The following is a 25,459-nucleotide window of genomic DNA, read 5'->3' as shown; positions in this document are numbered from 1 at the left end:
TTAATTTAATTTTTTTTTTTTTTTTTTACATTTTAGTAAAGATGGGGTCTCACTCTGTTGCCCAGGCAGGTCTCAAGTTCCTGGGCTCAAGCAATCCTCCCAGCTCGGCCTCCCAAAGTTCTGGGATTATAGATGTGAGCCCCTGTGCCCAGCCAGGCCTGGGTTTTTAATTCTTAATCTGTTACTTTAACAATTTTATGACCTAGAGATAGTTATTTAACCTCTTTGAGTTTTTATTTTCCCAGATGTAAGTAACTCAGTTCACTGAGTTATTTAATCTCTTTGAGTTTTTGTTTGCTCAGATGTAGGTAACTCAGTTCACTGAGTTATTTTTGAGGATTAGTGAGGTAATAGTTCTATGGTATTTGATATATAGTAGGCATCAAATAAATATTCAGCCCCAGTTGGGTCAGGTGGCATGTACCTTTAGTCCTCGCTACTGGGGAGACTGAGGTGGGAGGATCCCTTGAGCTCAGGAGTTCGAGGCTGCAGTGAACTATGATGGTGTCACTGTACTTCAGCCTGGGCAGTAGAGAACCCATCTCTTTTTTTAAAAAAAAAAAAAAAAAAAGGTGGGCACAGTAGGTCATGCCTATAATCCTAGCACTTTGGGAGGCCGAAGTGGAAGGATAGTTTGAGCCCACAAGTTCAAGACCAGCCTGGGCAAAATAGGGAGACCCCCATCTCTACAAAAAAAAAAAAAAAATTAGCCAGGCACAGTGGCACACGCCTGTGGTTGCAGCTACTGGGGGTGCTGAGGTGGGAGGATCACCTGAACCCAGGAGGTTGAGACTACAGTGAGCCATGATTGTGCCACTCACTCCATCCTGGGTGACAAAGTGAGACCCTGTCTCAAAAAAAGAGAGCAAGGAACCCTCCACCCCCTTTTTTTTTTTGTGAGACGGAGTCTTGCTCTGTCACCCAGGCTGGAGTGCAGTGGCGCAGTCTCGGCTCACTGTGACCTCCGCCTCCCGGGTTCAGGCAATTCTCTCAGCCTCCCGAGCTGTTGGGACTACGGGAGCATACCACCACGCCCAGCTCGTTTTTATACTTTTAGTAGAGATGGGGTTTCACCGTATTGGTCAGGCTGGTCCACCCACCTCAACCTCCCAAAGTGCTGGGATTACAGGCGTGAGCCACAGCGCCTGGCCCCCTCCACCCTTCTTGAAAGCTCAAGTAGCTTCTTAGTCTTCTGCTTGCTTCCTTTTCTTCCCTCTCTCCCTTCATCCCCTCCCTGCCCACTCCCTCGTTCCCCCTCTCTCTTCCCTCCTTCTTTCCTTTCTCCCTCCCTTCCTCCCTCTCTCCCTTCCTCCCCCTCCCCTCCCCTCTCCTTCCCTTCTCCCTCCTCCCTCCCTTCCTCACCCAAACTGGAGTGCAGTTGCACAGTCATCATAGTTCACTGCAGCCTTGAACTCTTGAGCTCAAGCGATCTTCCCACCACAGCATCCTGAGTAGCTGGGATTGTAGGCATGTACCACTACACCCAGCTAATTTAAAAATATTTATTTGTTTATTTATTTATTTTTGGTAGTGACAGGGTCTTGCTGTGTTGCCCAGGCTGATCTCAAGCTCCTGGGCCCAAAGCAGTCATCCTGCCTCAGCCTCCCAAAGCACTGGGATTACAAGCGCATGTGCTACTGTGCCCAACCAGTGTTTTGCTTTGTAGGTTAAAATTCGGATTCTCTTTTCAACCCTCTTTTATTTAAATGATCCTTCTCTGAATTCTCTAAAAATGCTTTGCTTTGCTTTTTTTGAGACAGGGCCTTACTCTTTCATGCAGGCTGGAGAGCAGTGGCATGATCTTGGCTCACTACAGCCTCCAACTCCTTATCCTCCTGTCTCAGCCTCCCAAATAGCTAGGACCACAGGCGCATACCACCATGCCTGACTAATATTGTTATTTTTTTGTAGAGAAGGGGTCTCACTATGTTGCCTGCTGTGGTCCCAAACTCCTGAGCTCCAGTGATCCTTCTGCCTCAGCTTCCCTGAATGCTGAGATTACAGGTGTGAGCTACCATGCCTGGTCACTGCTGTTCTCTAAAAAGTTGTGAAATCATTGGGCAGAAGGATTCTAAGATCTGTCTAGTTCAAAAATAGAAGAATCCATGTTATAGAAAGGTCTTATATTATCACAGCGGTCTTTAAGAAATGAAAAAATGAAAGGCCTTAAATTCACAGAGTGTATTACATTGCATGTAAACACACCTTCCTGTAGGAGTATAACAGATTAACAGACTTTGAGTCGTCTTGCACTGACCAAGGTTTCTGGAAAGTGGTATAAAATACAGCTGAAAGGTCTAACTCAATGATAGCCCTAGGAAACACAAAGCGACATAGATAAAATGAAGTATCTAATTTGTTCCACATTTCTTTTGTTGTTGTTGTGATGGAGTATCATGCTGTTGCCCAGGCTGGAGTGCAGTGGCATGATTTCAGCTCGCTGCAACCTCTGCCTCCTGGGTTCGAGAAGTTCTTATGCCCTCAGCCTCTCAGGTAGCTGGGATTACAGATGTGAGCCACCACCATGCCTGGCTAATTATGTGTGTGTGTCTGTGTGTATATACACATATATACACACACATATATATACACATATATACACACATATGTACATATATACACGTATATATACACATATGCACACATATATATACGTATATACACAGATACACACACACACACACATATATATATATATATATATTTTTTTTTTGAGACGGAGTCTCGCTCTGTCGCCCAGGCTGGAGTGCAGTGGCCAGATCTCAGCTCACTGCAAGCTCCGCCTCCCGGGTTTACGCCATTCTCCTGCCTCAGCCTCCCAAGTAGCTGGGACTACAGGCGCCCGCCACTATGCCCAGCTAGTTTTTTGTATTTTTTTAGTAGAGACGGGGTTTCACTGTGTTAGCCAGGATGGTCTCAATCTCCTGACCTCGTGATCCGCCCGTCTCGGCCTCCCAAAGTGCTGGGATTACAGGCTTGAGCCACCGCGCCCGGCCTATATATATATTTTTTTGAGACGGAGTCTCGTTCTGTCGCCCAGGCTGGAGTGCAGTGGTGCAGTCTTTGCTTACGCTTACTGCAAGCTCTACCGCTTCCCGGGTTCACGCCATTCTCCTGCCTCAGCCTCCCAAGAAACTGGTACTACAGGCGCCCGCCACCACGCCTGGCTAATGTTTTTGTATTTTTAGTAGAGACGGGGTTTCACCATGTTCGCCAGGATGGTCTCCATCTCCTGACCTCGTGATCTGCCCACCTCGGCCTCCCAAAGTGCTGGAATTACAGGTGTGAGCGACTGTGCCCGGCCTATATATATTTTTTTGAGATGGAGTCTCGCCCTCTCACCCAAGCTGGAGTACAGTGGCACAATCTCGGCTCACTGCAGCCTCTGCCTCCTGGCTTCCAGCGATTCTCCTCCCTCAGCCTCCTGGGTAGCTGGGATTACAGGCGCATGCCACCACGCCTGGCTAATTTTTGTATTTTTAGCAGAGACAGAGTTTCACCATGTTGGCCAGGCTGATCTCGAATTTTTGGCTTCAAATGATCCGCCCACCTCGGCTTCCCAAAGTGCTGGGATTACAGACGTGAGCCACCGCACCTGGCCTATGTATATATATCTCTCTCTCTTGTTTTTTAGTAGAGATGGGGTTTCACCACGTTGGCCAGGCTGGTCTCGAACTCCTGACCTCAGGTGATCTGCCCACCTTGGCCTCCCAAAGTGCTGGGATTACAGGCGTGAGCCACCACTCCCGGCCTGTTCCACATTATTAAAAACTCCTTGGTGATGTTCTCAGATCAGAATTATGGCATCTTTGTTTTTCTAGGACTTTGAGGATTGAGTACCTAAGTTTTCCAGTCTGAGAACTTAGAAAGTGGTGTAGTCAGGTGCAGTAGGCTCAAAAAGATTGATCAGAAAAAGTTAATATTAGCAGCAGGGGAAAAGAGGTAGAGGTCAGAATCTGCCACCAAACAGTAAGGGTTAGGGTTAGGATTACCCTCACAAGTATAGTGTTGAATGAAGCATTACTCTATTAATTGTAAGGTCAAATTTGTTTTCTATTCCAGGCAGTGAAACATAAGATTGTGAAGAGCACTGTCATTTACAGTTCTTCTTGTAGGATTAAAGGTTTTAATTAAGGATATTTACAGTTCGTCAGCAATTTTGTCAGAAAACCAGAGAGTTATGTGCTCTATTAGTTCTTGGTATAGTATAGCATCTGAAATTAGGCTTTTTAACGAACAAGCCTTCAGTCTGAAATTCTAATTCTATATAGCATGTCTGAGTCAGTTACTTTGCTTCATCTATATATTTCACAGCTGCACCTCTCTAAACATTTATTATAAAAACTCCCAGTGCAGTAGCTCACACCTGTAATCCCAGCACTTTGGGAGGCTGTGGTGGGTGGATCACTTGAAGTCACACCAGCCAACATGGTGAATCTCTACTAAAAATACAAAAAAAAAGCCGGGCCTAGTGGTGCATGCCTGTAGTTCCAGCTACTTGGAAGGCTGAAGCAGGAGAATCGCTTGAACCCGGGAAGCAGAGGTTCCAGTGAGCAGAGATTGTGCCACTGCACTCCAGTCTGGGTGACAGAGCGAGACTGTGTCTCAAAAAATAATAATAATTAGTAAATAAATAAAAACTGTTAAGGGTATAGATTTGCAGAACGTGTTTGAGGTAGGGTATGTTTATACTTTAAGCCAATGATTTTCAAAGTATGATCCCTGGACCAGCAGTATCAGAATTACCTGGGAACTTGTTGGAATTGCAAATTCCTAACACAAATCCCAGACTGGGTTTGAGGCCCAGCAGTCTAGTTTAATAAGCCCTCTTCTAGGTGATTCTGATGCATGAAGAAGTTTGGGAACCCTAGTCTTAAAATTCTAGAACATGGGAATATTATTATTCTCTGATATTTAGAATGTTCCACTGATTTTAGGGAATATCTATATTTTAACCATTCTCAGTGGATCATACAAGCTTTCAGTTGCTGCTCATTCCTTGGGCACTTTTCCCTTATCTCTGTTAGAACTCCTGTTATAGCACTTAACTATACTTCATTGCCACCCCTATAGTCTGGGAACTCCAGTATATAAACAGTAAAGACAGAGACCAGTCTGACTCGCTCTGTTGTATCTCCTGTGCTTTGCAAGACAGATGCCTGGCTCTTAGTAAGTCCTCCATAGTGGTTAACGATTGTACCTATTATAGCTCTCCCTCTCCATACCATAGGAAGCACTCAAACACTTGCAGTCACTCAATGAATGAAGTTCCTTAATGGTAGGAAATCTTTTTGTATGCCAAGTTTCTATCTAATGAAACTGTCTTAACCTGCGAATTGAAAGTACTTTTGGGTGATGATGGATATGTCTGTGACCATGATGGTGGTGATGGTTTCATGGGTGTATACTTATCTCCAAACTCATCATGAATTGTATACATTAATTATGTATAGGTTTTTACATATCAGTTATACTTCAATAAAATGTTTTTTTAGAAAGTACCTTGTGGCTGGGCTGGACGCGGTGGCTCACGCCTGTAATTCCAGCACTTTGGGAGGCTGAGGCAGGTGGATCAGCTAAGGTCGGGAGTTCAAGACCAGCCTGACCAACATGGAAAAACCCCATCTCTACTAAAAATACAAAATTAGCTGGGCATGATGGCGCATGCCTATAATCCCTGCTACTTGGAAGGCTGAGGCAGGAGAATCGCTTGAACCCAGGAGGCAGAGGTTACGGTGAGCCAAGATCGCACCATTGCACTCCAGCCTGGGCAACAGGAGCGAAACTCCGTCTCAAAAAAAAAAAAAAAAAGTACCTGGTGCATTTTGTATCATTTAGACATTGGCTGAATTTGGGCTAGATAATGGTGACGATATATTAAGTACTTTATGAAAAATTGGCTTTAATTAGGCATATCTACATATTTTATTAACTTCTCTTACGTCACACGACTAGTGAGTAGCAGAGTAAGAACAAGGTCTTTCAAACTCTTAAGGACTAGTATCTATAGTACTAATGTCACCGTGGAACTTTAATGGAACTATCCATTGTATATTTAGATTATTGACTTTTTTTTTTTCAAGGTAAGATTATATTTTGTCTTGATGCAGATTTTGATATTTTGTTTGTTTATTCTCCTTTCCCCATCTCACCCAATTAATTTTGTTAAATCGGTTTAAGAAACATTTAAATGTCTCTATTCTCACGTGAGGCTTCAGGTGAGGTTAGAAGAGCACACTGCTTTTATTAGAAGCAGGCTTTGGGCTTTCTAATCAACTTCATATAACTTTAGTACTTTCAGCTAGTTTCTTTCTGAAATTGGCACATTCATGTGTACTATTTGGTCTCACTATATGGTATTTCATGTTATTACTTTAAGCAGACTTCAAAATTTGCTTTTATTTACCAGAGCAAAAATTTAAATTGTTTTTCCTATTCAGAAATTGAGAAGATTCAGAAAGGAGACTCAAAAAAGGACGATGAAGAGAATTACTTGGATTTATTTTCTCATAAGAACATGAAACTGAAAGAGCGAGTGCTGATACCTGTCAAGCAGTATCCCAAGGTAAGGCACAAAGTGCCTTGCATCTTTGAGTTATCTTTATAGTTATGAGAGAGTCATGGACTCCTGGGGATTGTGATGCTTTAGAAACTTAAGCCTGTGAAGCTTCTCTTTCATGCTTGCAGTACCTGTTTCTGGCAATTGAAATATCTAAGTTCTTAACTAATAACATAGTTATAGCCAGGAAGGAAATGTAATAATCTTTTTATTGTCAAAAAGTTTCTTTCTCTAATGACTGCTTAGGCTACAAGTTCAAAGAAAAAAAAAATAAAACCTGAAGAGTTGCTCTCTGTCAAAAGACTAACCTGAAATCTAAATAAAAGGAAATATAATACAGATCCTCAATTGGATGAATTAATTTTATTTTCTTACTAAAAGTTTACTTCTAAGTAAATGCTCTTTTTTTCTTCCTTTTTTTTTTTTTTAGGAAAGCAATTAGTTACATTTAGTTTATCCAGCATGCTATCAAAGGGTGCTATATAGTCTCTTCTGTTCTAGGTCACTGCCTTAACAATGTTTATGTATGTTAAGGCATGCATAAACAGACACAGTGGCTCATGCCTGTAATGCCAGCACTTTGGGAGGCCAATGCAGGCAGATTGCTTGAGCCCAGGAATTCAAGACCAGCCTGAGCAACATAGCGAAACCCTATCTCTACAAAAAATACAAAAATTAGCCTGATATGGTGATATGCACCTATAGTCCCAGCTACTCCAGAGGCTGAGACAGGAGGATCACTTGAGCCAGGAAGTCGAGGCTGCAGTGAGCCATGATCATGTCACTACACTTCGGCCTGGGCAACAGAGTGAGAGCCTGTCTCAAAATAAAGTAAAAAATAAAATAGTAAAGGTCTTAGTACATTATGGAAGAGCGCCAGAATACATCAGAAAAGCCAAATTCAGGTCTAGGAACTGCCACTTTCTAGTTTCATAATCTTAAGCTAATCACTTTATTAATATGGCTTCAGCGTCCTTCAGCAAAATGGGAATGGTAATACTCTACCTTTGCAGGGTTGTTTAAAATCAAATGAGGTAATTTATGTGGAGATGTTTTTATATAGTAGCATGTATATTTAGAAATCCTTTATTTTCTGTCAGTTCAATTTTGTAGGAAAGATTCTTGGACCCCAAGGGAATACAATCAAAAGACTGCAGGAAGAGACTGGAGCAAAGATCTCTGTGCTGGGAAAGGGCTCAATGAGAGACAAAGCCAAGGTAAGCTCACATTAGTGAGGCAAGAGGACATCCTAATGCCTTCTACTTGCCCAGAATGCAGTATGGATGCCTTATAGAGGCAAGAATCTTGTGTATGTACAGAATGTGTCTCCTTTAAATTTGCATTGGATGCAAGAGATTATACACCAAGTTAATTTACTTGCTTGGCAACCCTGGAAGAGCCTAGGTATGCCCTGGTGATAGTTTTCTTTTGGACTTTTCACTGCATAGTAATGGACACAGCAGTAGCATCTTGCACATTGGTAGGATTGTCTGTGAAAACTTGAAAGGGGAGCTGGATATACTAAAACTTAGTCTAAAGCAGACAAAAGACACTAAAATGCAAACAGCACACCCCCTTTTTTGTAACCTGGAAAAGTGAGAACAATAGTGTTGTGAGAGCAGATGAGTTTGAGGATTAGTTGGTTTGTTTTATAGCCAGCAGGAATGTGAGGCTCACTAAAAGAATGTATTCCAAAAGGAACCATGAGTAATCCTGACTACAGAATCTAATGAGTCTTTTCCCATGCCATAGCCACATACACTGTGTACTCTGTGACAAGAAACTTCTCACCGAAACAGAATGGTCTTAGCCTTCTGGGGTTACCTTATTTGATGAGATGTGCCTGCTACAGTCCAAAAACCTATTCTTTCAACCCTCCTTTTATGTAGCCTAATGGACACGTGTTTGTTTTCTCAGGTCATTTCTTACTAGATGCATATAGTTAGGGCTGACGTGTGTTGTTCTAGCTAATGAGATTTACATGAGCTTTTCTTCTCTCTGTCCTGACTTCTTTCTTCCCCTAGTACTCCCTAGACCATATAAGCAGATAAGCAGAGCTCGTGGTGATTAACAGCTCTACCTGAGATTTAAAAACAAAAGCTTGGCACACAGCTATTATCTGAATAGAGACTAGAATTAAGTTTTTCTTCTTTATGCTTTTAGTAAGAGCTCCAGTGGATATCTCAGGAATTTAAGATGACAGTTAACTGTTAGCAGCAGACCGTGTGCAAGTTTAGCAGGCTGTGCAAATTACTGTTCTTCAGAGCTTGTTTCACTTTTTTTTTTCTCGAGACGGAGCCTTGCTCTGTTGCACAGGCTGGAATGCAATGGCGCAACCTCCACCTCCCGGGTTCAAGTGATTCTCCTGCCTCAGCCTCCTGAGTAGCTGGGATTACAGGCAAGCACCACCATGCCTGGCTAATTTTTGTATTTTTAGTAGAGGTGAGGCTTAATCATGTTGGTCAGGCTGGTCTCGAACTCCTGACCTAGTGATCCGCCCACCTCGGCCTCCCAAAGTGCTGGGATTACAGGCATGAGCCACCATGCCTGGCTGCTTGTTTTACTTTCTTAAACTGTACTATTTTTCTTTCTTTTTCTTTTTTTTAAAATTCTTCTCAGCTCATACCAATTAAACTTTACTGTTTTTCTTAGACATTGGGGATATTTCTTGCTGTTTCTTTGGCTTAGAGGTAAAGGTGTTGTTTTCTCGCTAGTCCATATGGTGTGACGTTTCTCTGCATTTTTGCATAGGAGGAAGAGCTACGCAAAGGTGGAGACCCCAAATATGCCCACTTGAATATGGATCTGCATGTCTTCATTGAAGTCTTTGGACCCCCATGTGAGGCTTATGCTCTTATGGCCCATGCCATGGAGGAAGTCAAGAAATTTCTAGTACCGGTAAGGAAATCCATATCCTGTGTCTTCTGAGCAAAAGAGAACTGGGATCTTATGCTGTTGTGAAGGTAGGGTTTCTTAACTAAGGTCTCTGCATAACCTGTATGTATACCAAATTCTGCATTTATGTTCATTTTCCTGAGGTAGTTCATTGCTTGTACCTAGTTCTCCGAGCATTATGCTCCAAGGCCACTCTATCCCTCCTTGTCTAATGTGATAGTCATTGTGTACCGGTATCTGTTGTCAGTATATCGGGTCCACAATGTGCCTGCATTCTGATACTTGGTTAACTAAGGTTTAACAGGGTCTTCACCTAGCTGAGTATTTTGGTAGTAGTGTGGAACAAGGAGATTGTGTTAGGAAGGTGACTAAGGTGCGTCCCTGCACTCAAGAAGTTTATTCTGTAGAGAGTAGAGGCTAGCAGTAAGCAGCTTATAGCATCTAGTGTTACTGAGTTAAATTCTGACCTGAACACACTCAGGGATTTCTTTCCTGGAGGAGTTTGCTGAGGACGAGTTTGGTTTGGAAGAGGCTGACTGTTGATGTTTCACAGATTGGTGAGCAGCTTTTTTCAGACTATAACTGAGGACTAGATAGAGATGGGACAGGCCAGTTTATCTATCTTACTTATTACTATCTTTGAATACTTGGTTGTAATGTTACTTTGAATAAATAGGAAATGGTACTATTTTTGCCTTTTAGCAAGGCCGGGTGGTTGTCAGAGTTAACATACTACTGTTGAATATTTAATAACAAGGATGAATCTGGAAGCTTATGAAGGATTTGGAATATTATTCAACTAGAATTGAGTAAGTGTCATGTGTTCATCAGAAAACTAAGAGGAGGTAAGATACAGTCCTTGGTTTTCTTGAATGTTAAATGAGGGAGTTGGAACTAAATGTAGTGTCAGAGGATGTGAAATTGATACAGCAAAAATTTATAGGCAGCGTGGGCCGGACACGGTGGCTAACGCCTATAGTCCCAGCAATTTCGGAGGCCGAGGTGGGCAGATCACCTGAGGTCAAGAGTTCGAGACCAGCCTGACCAACATGAGAAACCCCGTCTCTACTAAAACAAAATTAGCCAGGTGTGGTGGCGCCCAGCTACTCGGGAGGCTGAAGCAGGAGAATCGCTTGAACCTGGGAGGCAGGGGTTGCAGTAAGCCGAGATTGTGTCATTGGACTCCAGCCTGGGCAACAAGAGTGAAACTCCGTCTCCAAAAAAAATAAAACAAAACTTTTAGGCATTTTGTACCCGTAATGCTGAACTCCAAGGATGCCAGCAGTCTCAAATGTCTTCGCAGCTGCTCTTCTTTCAAGTACCTCATCTTCATTAGAATGTTCAACATGAAACACACCATTTAACATATCCTAGAGAAAAACACAGCTGGTTAATCTTACTCAAGGGAATTCTTTTTACTCTTTTTGGGGTGTTCTATTGATCACCCAAGCATTCAATTTCCAAAGGACTGCAGAGGGAATACTCATCTCCTCTCTTTATTGTTAGTCTCCCTCATATTCCTCAGAAGGGTTAGGTTTATGAGGCTTCCATGTAAGTGAATCTTTTGAAAAAGATGCCTGCCAGGGAGACATGGGTTTCCTCAGTGTTGGCTGTGGTAGTTGGAGGAGTCTGAGCAATGGTCTGGCATTAGTTACTTGATTCTCCAAGGTGTGAGTCTCAAGCAGCAGTAATATGTAAGGTAGGAGGAGCCGGACAATTGAGCGGGGCATCAAAGACTAGCATCATCTATTGAATCTGTATACACCTGGGATATGTAAAAATGCATGAAGTGTTAAGACTGAATGGCTCTCAACAGGAAGTGTGAAAAGATTTGCAAATGGCATTTGGCTTGATTTTTCCCTCTTGTGGAGGAAAAAAAAGTGAGATTATTTTTGCATCTGTGACCAGAGCCCTCCATTCTCCCCTTAGAACAATTAACTATACCAGTAATGCTGCACAGTGCAGTCGAAAGAGCACTGGACCATGTATGTCTGTCTCTCTGTGTCTTCCTGGACAGGTTATCATTTATTTTTCTGAACTTCAGGTTTTTCGTCCAAACATTTCTTAAATATCTGTCAGATGTCTGATACTATGCTTGGGTGTAAAGTTACAAAAATGGCTCCTGAAGAGCTTACAGTTTAGTGACAGACAATTCTAAAATGATATGGTAAGTGCTTGCATGTAGGAATACGTGGTACTTTGAGAAAAGAGGAGTTGTAGGGGTGGCATCAAGAGAAAGTTTTTCAAGAGACACTTATTTAGACAAGTCTTATAAGGATGAGTTAAGAATCCCTCAGGTGGACAAAAAAGACAGTATAAGGACAAAAAAGCCTGTTGATCCAACACCTAGATTTTGAGACAGGTAATTCTGAATTCACATCTAGAGTCTGCCATTTATTAGCTCTGTGTTCTTAAGCTGGTTGATGTATACTCCTTGAGTCTGTTTTCTTAACTGTAAAATGTGGAGATCTGCCTACTTCAGGGACATTTTGAAGATAAAACTGAAAAGTCTATATAAAGTTTATTATATAGAGCCAAGTGCATACAGCTCCATTAATGGTAGTGGCTTTTATTATTCCAGAAAGAGGAAACTATTTGCAAAGAATGGATGTGTAAGAGTATGGCAGGCTCTGAACTACAAGTTGTTCAGTCTGGCTTGTGAGGAGGTTTTATATATATATAGAACAAATGGAAGTGATCCAGAGAGCTAGGCAGGGAGCACATTATGAATAATGAGGGGGTCTGCCATCAAGACTTTTCTCAAAGAGGTGACAGGTAGGGTGCCATTTGACTTCAGAGAATGAATGATGTGAGACCTCACCTGGGCTCTCAAAGCTGTTCTTAGAATTCAAGGCTCCCATGGGCCGGATGGTTTCTCAGTAGAAACTGTAGGTATCACATAATACTTATATCTTTCATTCCCAGGACATGATGGATGATATCTGCCAGGAGCAATTTCTAGAGCTGTCCTACTTGAATGGAGTACCTGAACCCTCTCGTGGACGTGGGGTGCCAGTGAGAGGCCGAGGAGCTGCACCTCCTCCACCACCTGTTCCCAGGTAAAAATAATGGAGACACCCAGAAATAAGATATAAATTTGACTACTAGTATCATCTCTTTTAGTGGTGCTCTTATGTCTCGCTTAGGAAGGGTCTCAGGATTTGTACATTGCATCAAGAATAGAATTCTACAACCAGACATGATGGCTTACGCCTGTAATCCCAGCACTTTGGGAGGCTAAGGCAGACAGATCACCTGACATTAGGAGTTTGAGACCGGCCTGGTCAATGTGGTGAAACCCCGTCTCTACTAAAAATACAAAAATTAGCTGGGTGTGGTGCTATACACCTGTAATCCCAGCTACTCAGGAGGCTGGGGCAAGAGAATTGCTTGAACCAAGGAGATGGAGGTTGCAGTGAGCCAAGATCATGCCATTGCACTCCAGCCTGGGTGATAGAGCAAGACGCCATTTCAAAAAAAAAAAAAAGTTCTAGCTCTTGGGCACTTTGACAATAGCCAAGTGCTGCAGTCTAGTTCAAACTTTTGGTCTTCTAATTTTGGACAGTCGTAGCATTTTTTAATTGTCTGACTTTAAAATTCTACCTTTTGTGACTGACCTTTATGGAGTATTCAGACTCTCCATACCTACCCAAGGTAGTGCAGTGATGAACTGGTCCACTGTAGGACCTGGGGGATCTTGCAGTGTGGGTCCTTTACCCTGTACATTCCTCTGTGCTTTAATAATAGTTAAGGCTTCATGAAATCTGCTTAACTCCAGAATTTATAAACAAATCAGAACATAAAAGTGGTCTGTTTATAAAAAGCTCCATTTAGGCCGGGCGCGGTGGCTCAAGCCTGTAATCCCAGCACTTTGGGAGGCCGAGACGGGCGGATCACAAGGTCAGGAGATCGAGACCATCCTGGCTAACACGGTGAAACCCCGTCTCTACTAAAAATACAAAAACTAGCCGGGCGAGGTGGCGGGCGCCTGTAGTCCCAGCTACTCCGGAGGCTGAGGCAGGAGAATGGCATAAACCCGGGAGGCAGAGCTTGCAGTGAGCTGAGATCCGGCCACTGCACTCCAGTCCGGGCGACAGAGCGAGACTCCGCCTCAAAAAAAATAAAAAATAATAAAAAAAATAAAAAATAAAAAGCTCCATTTAAAATAAACTTTCATTTTGTAGGGGCCGTGGTGTTGGACCACCTCGGGGGGCTTTGGTACGTGGTACACCAGTAAGGGGAGCCATCACCAGAGGTGCCACTGTGACTCGAGGCGTGCCACCCCCACCGACTGTGAGGGGTGCTCCAGCACCAAGAGCACGGACAGCAGGCATCCAGAGGATACCTTTGCCTCCACCTCCTGCACCAGAAACATATGAAGAATATGTAAGAAATTTGAACAATGTGCCCTTTCCCAATACCTAGAAGGCTGCCAAAGGAAATTGAATGACAGGGCCTCGGTCCTTTGTGTGGGTGTCATGGGCTGCCTGTAAGATTTGCAATCTGCCCTCTTCTCTTGCAGTGAATGTTGAACTATTAGAAGATTTTTCCATTTTAAGCATGGTTTTACTATAGGCCTGTAGATTAAACAAGAAATAAGATGTACCTTAATGTAGTGTTTTATAATGAATTTCTTACTACTAGTACTGATAATACTAAAGCTCGATTTTGTACTTTCTGCCCACACTTGTTCTATGGCATATCGTATTTGTTTGGGTTTTCTTTGTTTAGTAACCCTTTCTCTTTTGACTATCCTACAGTTAGGCATTAACATTTTGGAGGGAAATGTCATGTCCTTTTAATTCAGAAGCCTACCTCCTCCCATGAGATTAATTACCTTTCCTACTCTATGATTTTGATGTTTTATTTCTTTTTCTTTTCTTTCTTTTTTTTTTTGTTGTTGTTGTTCTTCTTCTTCTTCTTCTAGGGATATGATGATACATATGCAGAACAAAGTTACGAAGGCTACGAAGGCTATTACAGCCAGAGTCAAGGGTGAGTCAGGCAGTATAAGCACTGTTTTGTGTCCTAAGGATGGATGGAGGGAGTTGGAGGAACAGAGAGATTTAGACAGCACAACCCTAAGGAGCAGAATGGTTCACCTTTTGAGGGTATCTCGTGCGCAACCCCCACAACTCTGACTGGTCTTGAACTCGAATTCAAGCGATCCTCCCACTTTAGCCCTCCCTAGTAGCTGGGGTTACAGGTGCATGCCACCATGCAATGCTTTCCTCTGCTTTTGACATCTGTGAAGCACACACTTGGATTTGTAAATTTGGATAACTGAACCTTAAATTTTAATTTAGAACCTGAGAGTAACAGATGAAAAATTTCCAAGCTGTGACTACATGGAAACAGGGAGAAATGCCTTTACATTATTTTGATTTATTATTTTAAAATATCAAAACCACATTAAAGTTGCATAAAATTTTACAAGAAACTTGAATTCCATTACCATAACTTAGGTTCTTTTCTACATTTCTCTTTAAGATCATTTCCTTGTGTGTCCATATATATAGCTTACCTGTGAATTGATTGAAAAAGAGTCCCAGAATTCTACAGCAGTGATAAAACAGTTCTTTTTTGCTTCTGGTGAGCCCTATGAGTACATGTATATGTATGCTATATTAAGAGGGTCGATTTAGGGTTGTGCTTTTTCACTTTATATTCTGTGGTATCCATTTTTCTTTGCAGTAGTTGTCATAATTATTTTATAAGTACATAGTATATACATATTTTGGAAATATTTTGTGGTTTAGGGATGGGGCAGAATAAGTATTTTCCTGTATTAATACACATAGTAAAATGACTGAAATGTGGAAGTATTTGAGAGAAAGGTGAAACTAAAACATAGTTACTCTGTAGCTTCCTAACACTCTGTCTTTGGCTTTCAGGGACTCAGAATATTATGACTATGGACATGGGGAGGTTCAGGATTCTTATGAAGCTTATGGTATGTCTTTATCTCTGTGGTGGGGCAGAATGTACAAGTAAGTGCCTGGGAGAATGCTGGTGACTAAAGTATTGAGAGTCAGGCAAACACACCTAAGGATAAACCTTTAGAAGGCCAAGATTTTGCTAGATGTGACAGTGAGAGTTCCACGGTTACTTAAATTTTGCAGTACGTGGTAGAAAGAGGGACTGCTAAAGTGAGATGGGGTATCGCTATTCTTGGAAGGGTAGTGTGTGTCTTAAACGAGGGCTCAAGACCAGCTTGGTCTGATTGGAGCAGCAGACTTACAAGCTAATGTTGATTTTTTTCTACTTTAGGCAGGGAAATAGCTAGACCTGGGTTGTATTTCTGGGCCTTTGCTGCCAATATCTAGGCCACTTTGGTAGATAACAAGAACTTAATCATACACAACTGTACTCATCTACCCCATTTCATTAAAAAAAATAAATTTAGATCTAATTGAAAATAATGTCATTGTGAAGGAGATGTCAGCTGAAAGGGACCTAGATGGCAAGCAGCTAGCCAGACCAGGTTGGGGGGCAAGAATAGTGCCTATTAGGGCCAGGCGTGGTGGCTCATGCCTGTAATCCCAACACTTTGGGAGGCTGAGGTGGGTGGATCACCTGAGGTGAGGAGTTCAAGACCAGCCTGGCCAAGATGGTGAAACCCTGTCTCTACTAAAAATACAAAAAAATTAGCCGGGCGTGGTGGCAGGCACCTGTAATCCCAGCTACTCAGGAGGCTGAGGCATGAGAATCACTTGAACCTGGGAAGCGGAGGTTGCGGTGAGCTGAGACCGCACCATTGCACTCCTGCCTGGGCAACAAGAACAAAACTCCGTCTCAAAAAAAAGAAATAGTGCCTATTAGAATCAGATTAGAGGCTGTAGGGGTGAGAGCCAAATCAGCTCTCCTTGTTGGCTTGAAGACATCTCAACACAGTCCTTGATCCCAAGAGAGCTATGGAGGCTGCAGCAGCATCAGGACAAGGCTGCCTTCCCTGAGGTTTGGTTAAAAACACATTGCTCATGTGTGTCCTCAAGAGCCAGTTATGGCCCTGTGTTAATAGGCCTCATTGGGAATACTATGTGGCAGTGGATGCAGCTAGAGCTACCTTTTCAGTGTGAGGTATTTTCAGCATACCTGAGGGACTTCTAGAGAGTCCTTGGCAGGGGCTCAGCAATTGACAATTCACACTAAGATACTGGTTGACAGTCTCCCCTTATCCCTAGCTGAAAAAGAGGAGCCCCTTAGGGCCTCCCAGAGACAGACAAGCTGAGCCCAACTCAGCACAGTATGAAGTAGCCAATCAGCTGCTTGCCCAGGGAAACTGTTTTTACCAGTTTTAGCGAAATAGCACTGGACAGTTGCCAATCACTAACACGGCTTTGCTCTGCTCATATACCACTATTTAGAAGGGCAGTGTGATTGCACCCAAGTATTTCCCACCATCAGTGAGGCAGTACAGTGGGGCCTCTGTATGTGTTTGACTAAATTGCATTTCTGTTTTGCTGGAGAAAAGACCAAACTGAAAGAGGCAGGCTTTTCTTTGTGCTCCTGATATGATGTTGCCACAGTTAATCTGTTCTGATCTCTGCTTTGATTAACAGAGTTAGAAAAATAAACTGTCCAGGATGATCTGTATACGTCAGGAAAAAAAGAAAAAAGAAACTGTCTTGTTGATACCCAGAAGCCACTTGGAAAGTGATGGACATATGTGTTATACTAAGGGTATAATTAGGGTTCTATGTGACTTTAGATCTATATAGGAGTTTGAGGCCTATAAAGATGGAGGCAGATACTTGTGAATACAGGCAGCTGGAAAAATACTTCAGGATGAACTAGTGTGTGTAAGGTGTGGGAAGAATAAGCTTAAATGCAATTTATTTTCATAAGAGGTCACCTCTAGAAATATGTCTTCATATTCCTCAGGCTTTTCCCTGTCACAAAGGAGAAACATTTGAGGATGTGAACCACATTGTCTGGCTTCTCTCAACTGTCGACTTAAGAAAGGAGATAAGGAATTACCCTTTTTTTTTTTTTTTTTTTTGAGATGGAATCTGGCTTTATTGCCCAGGCTGGAGTGGAGTGGCACAATCTTGGCTCACTGCAACCTCTGCCTCCCAGGTTCAAGCGATTCTCCTGCCTCAGCCTCCTGAGTAGCTGGGATTACAGGCACGCACTACCATGCCTGGCTAATTTTTGTATTTTTAGTAGAGATGGGGTTTCACCCTGTTGGTCAGGCTGGTCTCGGACCCCTGGCCTCATGATCTGCCTGCCTTGGCCTCCCAAAGTGCTGGGATTACAGGCGTGAGCCATCGTGCCCGGCCTTGGAATTATCTTAAACAGTGCTGTCAGTGCAGCATTTGATTGCACATCCCTCTACCAGAGTGAGCAGTATCAGCTCTGCTGGTGGAGGGCCCCATGGAAAGTGGCCCTTGCTTGCTTTTCCCAGAGAGCTAGAGGACACTTTTCCATAAGGAAACATGACTTACTGTTGTGTGGAAGTGGGGCTGGCTGCCCGCTTCCAATCTGAAAGACTTCGAGAAGTTTTCCCACCTTACCTGAGCTGCCTGCCAAATTGTTTTGGGAACCGGAAAGGCCATTGCAGACTCAAAAGATTGACTTCCTCACTGTGTCAAGCAAGGTGTTGGGTATCTCCAGGTTTGGGGACTGGAGTATAGATCACGTTTGTCTATGAAGAACCTCGTTGTGGGAGATTACTCCAGAGTCAGTGGCAGCCTTTTTGGATTTGTTCCCTTCTGTCCTTCCACTCAAAACTGAAAAATTGCCCAGACTGCCCAATAGGGGCCAAGCCAAGTAGAAAGCAAGGAACATCAGGGGAAGTGTCAAGACATTAGAAGAAGTGCAGTGTTTTTGGTGATCTTTACTATGTGACCTATCCCTGTTCATCCGTAAGTGCCACATGGTTTATAAACTGTCTTTGTTTTCCCCACAGGCCAGGACGACTGGAATGGGACCAGGCCGTCGCTGAAGGCCCCTCCTGCTAGGCCAGTGAAGGGAGCATACAGAGAGCACCCATATGGACGTTATTAAAAACAAACATGAGGGGAAAATAAGAGTTATGAGCAAAGTTGTTACTGATTTCTTGTATCTCCCAGGATTCCTGTTGCTTTACCCACAACAGACAAGTAATTGTCTAAGTGTTTTTCTTCGTGGTCCCCTTCTTCTCCCCACCTTATTCCATTCTTAACTCTGCATTCTGGCTTCTGTACGTAGTATTTTAAAATGAGTTAAAATAGATTTAGGAATATTGAATTAATTTTTTAAGTGTGTAGATGCTTTTTTCTTTGTTGTTTAAATATAAACAGAAGTGTACCTTTTATAATAAAAAAAGAAGTTGAGTAAAAAAAAAACACAAACCTGTTAGTTTCAAAAGTGACTTTGCTTGCTTAAAGGTTCTGAAGTAAAGGCTTGTTAACTTTCTCTTAGTTTTGATTTGAGGCATCCCGTAAAGTTGTAGTTGCAGAATCCCAAACTAGGCTACATTTCAAAATTCAGGGCTGTTTAAGATTTAAAATCACAAACGTTAACGGCAGTAGGCACCACCATGTAAAAGTGAGCTCAGACGTCTCTAAAAAATGTTTCCTTTATAAAAGCACATGGCGGTTGAATCTTAAGGTTAAATTTTAATACGAAAGATCCTCATGAATTAAATAGTTGATGCAATTTTTAACGTTAATTGATATAAAACAACAACAAAATTAGGCTTGTAAAACTGACTTTTTCATTACGTGGGTTTTGAAATCTAGCCCCAGACATACTGTGTTGAGAGATACTTAGGGGGAGGGAGTAGGTTTTGAAGAGGTTGATGGTGGTGGGGAGGGAAGGCCTCCTGAATTGAGTTTGATGCAAAGCTTTTTAGCCATGAAGAATCTTTCAGTCATAGGATTAATAATTAAATTTTCAGTATTTAAAAAGACAAAATATTTTGTCCATTTGAGATTCTGCACTCCATGAAAAGCTCACTTGGACGCTGGAGCCAAAAGCTGATGATTTTCTTAAGTTGACGGTTGTCAATATCGAACTGTTCCCAAGTTAGTCAAGTATGTCTCAACACTAGCATGATATAAAAAGGGACACTGCAGCTGAATGAAAAAGGAATCAAAATCCACTTTGTACATAAGTTAAAGTCCTAATTGGATTTGTACCGTCCTCCCATTTTGTTCTCGGAAGGTTAAATGCTACATGTGTAAGTCTGCCTAAATAGGTAGCTTAAACTTATGTCAAAATGTCTGCAGCAGTTTGTCAATAAAGTTTAGTCCTTTTTTAATCAAAGTAAATGTGATGAATTGTCATTTTTTTGGGTGGACCATAAAATAGTTTTCTCTTTCAAATAAACTTAAATTAACTCTAAAGTTAATGGGCTTGTTAAAAGTTGGAAACATTCTTAAAAGTGGTGGGGGGGATTTTATTTTAAGTTTACCAAAAAAAAAGTTGATGGAGTTGTTAAGTTTTAGTTTAAAAATATCCAAAGTTTTTTCACCCCCTGGAAGTTGTTGGAAGTAGTTGTATCCAATCCTATCAAAAATTCTAATTTATGGAGAGTTTTCAACTCAACTGAGCTGAAACTTGGATTGGTTTCCATACATAGGTCTCAATATTTAAAAGTGCGAGCCAGCCTGGTTTGCACCTTCTGTAGAGCCTCTAGGTGGCTCTAAAGTGTGACACCAAATAATTTGTGTGAGCTCAGAAGGGGACAGCACCTGCCTTTAGACATGACAGTTCAGCCAACTCTGGGTGCCCTTGAGGGTTTCTCTTTGAATCCCAGAAATGCTGATAACTCAGCTGGGCTGGGGCAGGATTTGGCATGATAGGCTGGCTCTGAACCCCCTTGTAAGAGACCGAGAGAGGAAGTGATGGAATTGGTTGGTCCCTCTTCTACTCTATGCTCATTCTCAGGGTTCTCATGGCTTCCCTAAGAGAGCCACCTAAACTGCTCGGGGGTGAAAAATCCTCTTGTATTGAAGTGCCAAGCTGCCTGCAGCAGTGCATGATGGACATTTTTTTTCTTTTTAAAACACACCAACAAAAAAATGTATTTGTAGATTGTGATAAAATGTAAATAACTGAATTTTCAACCATGGTTTGAAGTCAGCTTTCAGGGCATTATGTCTTGTTTTGATGAAAAGAGATCACTCTATACCCCCCTTTTTAAAGGAAAATTATCGCAAGAGAATCAGGATGTGTAAAGCTAACATGCATCGCAAAAAACCAAAGGTAACCTAAATGTCTGATTTTAATAGCACATATTTCTCTTTTACATAAACTGTGACAGCAACTTGCATAAACAATTCTTTAGCTGTTAATTTTAATGTTAAAACTTTGCAAAACTTGTTTAATAAAAATAGCTGTAAAAAGAAAAACCATATGTTGCCGCATAAATTAGCCATAACTCTTAATAATCCTGCCCATCACAAGTGAACTGTAATGTAACCTGGGCACAAAGTCTGACATCTTAAATGACACATTGTAAAATTTCAATGACTGTAGATTAGACCTCCTGCTGCACCCCAAAAGCTTTCTGCTCAGCTATTTAAAACTGTGTAAGGATGAGTCCCTGTAGGTCCCCATATTGATATTCACAATGAAACTTTACTTAAAATTTCTTAAAAGTTGCATGTTTCTCCTGTAATGTGTAAACTGCATGCAGGATCTCTTTATCTTTTATTTTGTATGTCTTTAAAAAAACTTCCTCTTCAAAAGACTGATCTGTTATTTCTCCATTTTCAGGTGATTGAAAACTCCTGAGGCATTACCTGGACTAGAATGGGTAGTGAAGACCCATGTCAGGTATGTTAAGGTGGCTTTCTATTAAGGACCATGTAACTGTATCATAACTGTAAAACAGTTATGCTAGGAGGTGGCCTATAAGGTGGTCAATGGGTTAATCTTTCTTGTGGTCATTTGTACCTTATTTACAACATGACCACACTTTCATGTCCATACTGAATTTACATCTAATGGTTGATAAGGCCAGACAATATCAACTTGGATCTGTTGAATCCCACTCTGTTTATCCTGTTAATAACCTGATGAGGCGATATTCCACTTGGACTTCATTGGTTGCAAGCAACGAAGTGGCTAATGTAAATAAGAGACTTTATTAGAAAGGTGTTAGGGGCTCAACGTTTAGTGTGAAGGCTAAAAAATCTGGTGTGGGAACTGTAGTGGCTACAGGGAACTGGGACAACAGTGGTAGACCAAAGGAACGATCTTGAAACAAGGACTGGCTCCTTAGGCACAACTCAAACTATGTCGGGTCTCTTTCTGCCTCAAGATTCAGGTTTTAGAGAGGGAATATCAGACTGGATTAGCTGAGTCACATGTGTAAGAAAAAACCAATTCCTCAAAAGGCAGTTGGGGAAATGGATGCTGGGCAGACCAGAAACAATTTTACCAATATTTTACAGAAGTAACTTAGACCTAATGAAGTTAAGTAACTTTGGGTCACATAATTAGTATGGCTAGTACTCAAGCCCAAGATTTGTGTTGCCAAAATCTGTCATCTTAACCCTGTACTGTACTGTCCGTAGTCTAGGGAAAGGGTATTTCTTATACTTAGGAGATCTTTCATAGGGATAATTGTGGTATAGAAGAAAGGATATGGAGCCTACAGAACACTTTCTCTAAAGTTTAACTCCCTGGTTTGTGTAGTTGGGGGCTGTGACAACAGTGAACTTTCCTGTTAATTGAAGCCATTAAGCAACTAACTGGCTGATTTTTCTTTCTGCTCTGAGTGAGGTGTTAGGATTAGGATGACACTGAGGAGAAAGGCCTAACTAGGTAAGCCAAAGGCACATAGAACCTTTCACAGTGAAATTTGACTTCTTGGAATTTCTTTTTCTTCCAAACCTGCCTCTCAGCCTCTGAGAGATCTGGAAACTTTAAGGAGGGGCATGTGTGCTGAACAAGTTTCTGGGCACCTGACAAGTCCTAAATTTGATGTTGGTTACATGAATGGCTAGGAAATTTAGCAGGGGAGAATCCCTGAATGTAGAGAATTTAGTCTCAACTCTTTCTAGGGTAGTCTGAAGAAGAAAAATGGATTAGAAGTTGAGTGAAACCTTTCATGTGGACTGTGCTTGGAAAGACAGGTTCTGTTGTTTGTGGACCCAGGCCTGCTGGTGTTCTGCCTGTTCTGCACGTGTAGCTTCGCCCATTGATCCAAGTGTTTTCTGTAAAATTCTGTCACTCACTACCTGTGAACTTTTATTCATTCATTCATTCATTCATTCATTCATTCATTCATTTATTTATTTATTTTAAGGTGGAGTCTCAACTCTGTTGCCCAGGCTGGAGTGCAGTGGTGTGATTTCAGCTCACTGCAACCTCTGCCTCCCGGGTTCAAGCGATTCCCCTGCCTCAGCGTCCCCAGTAGCTGGGATTATAGGCACATACCACAACGCCTGGATAATTTTTATATTTTTAGTAGAGATGGGGTTTCACCATGTTGGCCAGGCTAGTCTTGAACTCCTGGCTTCAAGTGATCCGCCCACCTCAGCCTCCCAAAGTGCTAGGATCATAGGCGTGAGCCACTGCACCCGGCCAACCTGTGAATTTCTATTACAATTCTGTGAGCTTTAGAGACAGGCAAGCTCAAGATTGGGTATCTGTCCTGGCTCTGCTTCATGTGAGCCTTTGTCACCTTAGTCAGAAACAAAACCCTTTCAGTGCCTCATTTATCATCAAATGAAGTTGATGATAATACCTGACATTTATCACTGTGTGCATCATAATATCCTAACAGAGTTAATAAGTATCTCATTTGGTCCCTTTCTACCTTTGTTTCTGTTTTGAGGAAAAATTCACACAGCATAAAATTTACAATTTTAAAGTGTACAATGCAGTAGTTTTAAGTATATTTGTACTGTGCAACCATTTCCACTCTTTAATTCCAGAATATTTTCATCACTCTAAAAATAAATCTTTAATTTATTAAAAATAAATCTTTAATACATAAATGTATCTGCTAATAGTCACTCCCAACTCCCCTCTCTCCCCAGCTGTTGGCAGCCACTAATCTTTCTGCGGGTTTGCCTATTCTGACCATTCCATATAAATGGAATCATAATATATGCTTTTTGGAATTGGCTTCTTTGACTTTGCATAGTGTTTGGTTCATCCAGTTGATAGCATGTAACATAGTACTTCATACTATGCATAGGAAACATTACTTCCAAAAGCAGCCCGTTTCATTAGAAATGGCTCTAAATATTTTATCTCTCATTTTGAATGAGACCTATACCTCAGTAATTTAAACTGAATCTGCTTTGGACCCCTGAAGCAATATCCTTTCAGGTATTTGAAGATTTTTTCATTGCTGTGTCTTTCCCATCTCTAAAAATTTTCTTGGCTTGGCTGTGCACGGCAGCTCGTGCCTGTAATCCCAACACCTGGGGAGGCTGAGGTGGGAGGATCACTTGAGGCCAGGAGTTCAAGACCAGCCTGGACAACATAGCAGACTCTGTCTCTACAAAAAGTAAAAAAATGAGCTGGGCATGATGGCTTGCACCTCTAATCCTAGCTACTCAGGAGGCAGGGGCAGGAGGATCACTTGAGTCTGGGAGTTCAAGGTTACAGTATACTATGATCACATCACTGTACTCCAGCCTGGGTAGAAAGTTTTTAAAATACTATTGGTCCCAAAAAAATACAGTTCCTGCATGCCACCTGTGGCCTTTAGCCTACCAGTTTGCAACCTCTGGTTGGCTTCTGTTAGTATAAATTAAAGGTCATGTTAGCATTTTTTTTTTTTTTTTTTTTGAGACAGTCTCGCTCTGTTGCCCAGGCTGGAGTGCAGTGGTGCGATCTCCGCTCACTGCAAGCTCTGCTGCCTCCGGGGTTCACGCCATTCTCCTGCTTCAGCCTCCCGAGAAGCTGGGACTACAGGCGCCCGCCACCACGCCCGGCTAAATTTTTTGCGTTTTTAGTAGAGACAGGGTTTCATCATGTTTGCCAGGATGGTCTCAATCTCCTGACCTCGTGATCCGCCCGCCTCGGCCTCCCAGAGTGCTGGGATTACAGGCGTGAGCCACTGCGCCTGGCCATGTTAGCATTTTTAAGTGATTTTTTTTGGACAGACGTAACTGTCCTAGTGGCAAAGAAGTTTAGAGTTTTGGGGGAGTTTTAAAATAACAACTTTATTGAGATAGAATTCATATACCATACTGTTCTCTCACTTAAAGTGTACAATTCAGTGGTTTTTAGTATATACACAGTCATTCAGTCATCACTATGGTCTGTTTGAAATGTCTTTATCAACCCAAAAAGAAACCCCATGCCTTTTGTCTGTCTCCCACCAATTTATCCCCTCCAGCCATAGGCTACTACTCTGCTTTCTGTCTCTATAGACTTGCCTGCTGTGGATATGCACTAAAGATGACAAGGGTTTAGCCTCCAGAAGACTAAGACCAAGGGTTTAACCAGTCACAGAAGACCACTTTCTGTATGATTTCATGCAAATGAAATTTCATACAAATGAAATCATACAATAAGTGGTCTTTTGTGACTGGCTTCCTTTTTTTTTTTTGAGATGGAGTCTTGCTCTGTCACTCAGGCTGGAGTGCAGTGGCATGATCTCAGCTCACTGCAACCTCCGCCTCCCAGGTTCAAGCGATTCTCCTGCCTCAGCCTCCTGAGTAGCTGGGATTATAGGCACGCGCCTCCATGCCTGGCTAATTTTTGTATTTTTGGTAGAAGTGGGGTTTCACTGTGTCGGCCAGGCTGGTCTGGAACTTCTGACCTCAGGTGATCCGCCTACCTTGGCCTCCAAAGTTTGGGATTATAGATGTGAGCCATCATGCTCAGCCGACTGGCTTCCTTTTAAATTAGGATGTTTTCTTTTTTTTTTTTTTTGAGGCGGAGTCTCGCTCTGTCGCCCGGACTGGAGTGCAGTGGCCGGATCTCAGCTCACTGCAAGCTCCGCCTCCCGGGTTTATGCCATTCTCCTGCCTCAGCCTCCGGAGTAGCTGGGACTACAGGCGCCCGCCACCTCGCCCGGCTAGTTTTTGTATTTTTAGTAGAGACGGG

At 42.2% G+C, this 25,459-nt stretch overlaps 1 protein-coding gene across 5 annotated transcripts in view; it reads left to right on the top strand.

Moving 5' to 3' along the window:
- The window catches only part of KHDRBS1 (KH RNA binding domain containing, signal transduction associated 1), a 46,361-nt gene that overhangs the window by 9,414 nt on the left and 11,488 nt on the right, over positions 1-25,459 (top strand). For 4 of the 5 annotated variants that reach the window (XR_002733164.2, XR_002733166.2, XR_002733167.2 and 1 more), the window contains exons 2-10: positions 6,441-6,565; positions 7,660-7,776; positions 9,311-9,457; positions 12,380-12,513; positions 13,639-13,840; positions 14,382-14,449; positions 15,349-15,407; positions 18,366-18,558; positions 21,161-21,220. Coding sequence is in view for 1 of the 5 variants with exons in the window: in XM_023219361.2 (XP_023075129.1) it covers positions 6,441-6,565; positions 7,660-7,776; positions 9,311-9,457; positions 12,380-12,513; positions 13,639-13,840; positions 14,382-14,449; positions 15,349-15,407; positions 18,366-18,463 (950 nt within the window). In the remaining 4 variants the exon portion in view is untranslated. Of the gene's footprint in view, positions 1-6,440; positions 6,566-7,659; positions 7,777-9,310; positions 9,458-12,379; positions 12,514-13,638; positions 13,841-14,381; positions 14,450-15,348; positions 15,408-18,365; positions 19,706-21,160; positions 21,221-25,459 lie in introns of those variants that run through there. The other variant, XM_023219361.2, reaches the window with a different exon arrangement.

The sequence above is a fragment of the Piliocolobus tephrosceles genome, chromosome 1 (genome assembly GCF_002776525.5).
Source record: "Piliocolobus tephrosceles isolate RC106 chromosome 1, ASM277652v3, whole genome shotgun sequence".
NCBI lineage: Eukaryota > Metazoa > Chordata > Mammalia > Primates > Cercopithecidae > Piliocolobus > Piliocolobus tephrosceles.
This window is presented reverse-complemented; position numbering and strand designations above follow the sequence as displayed.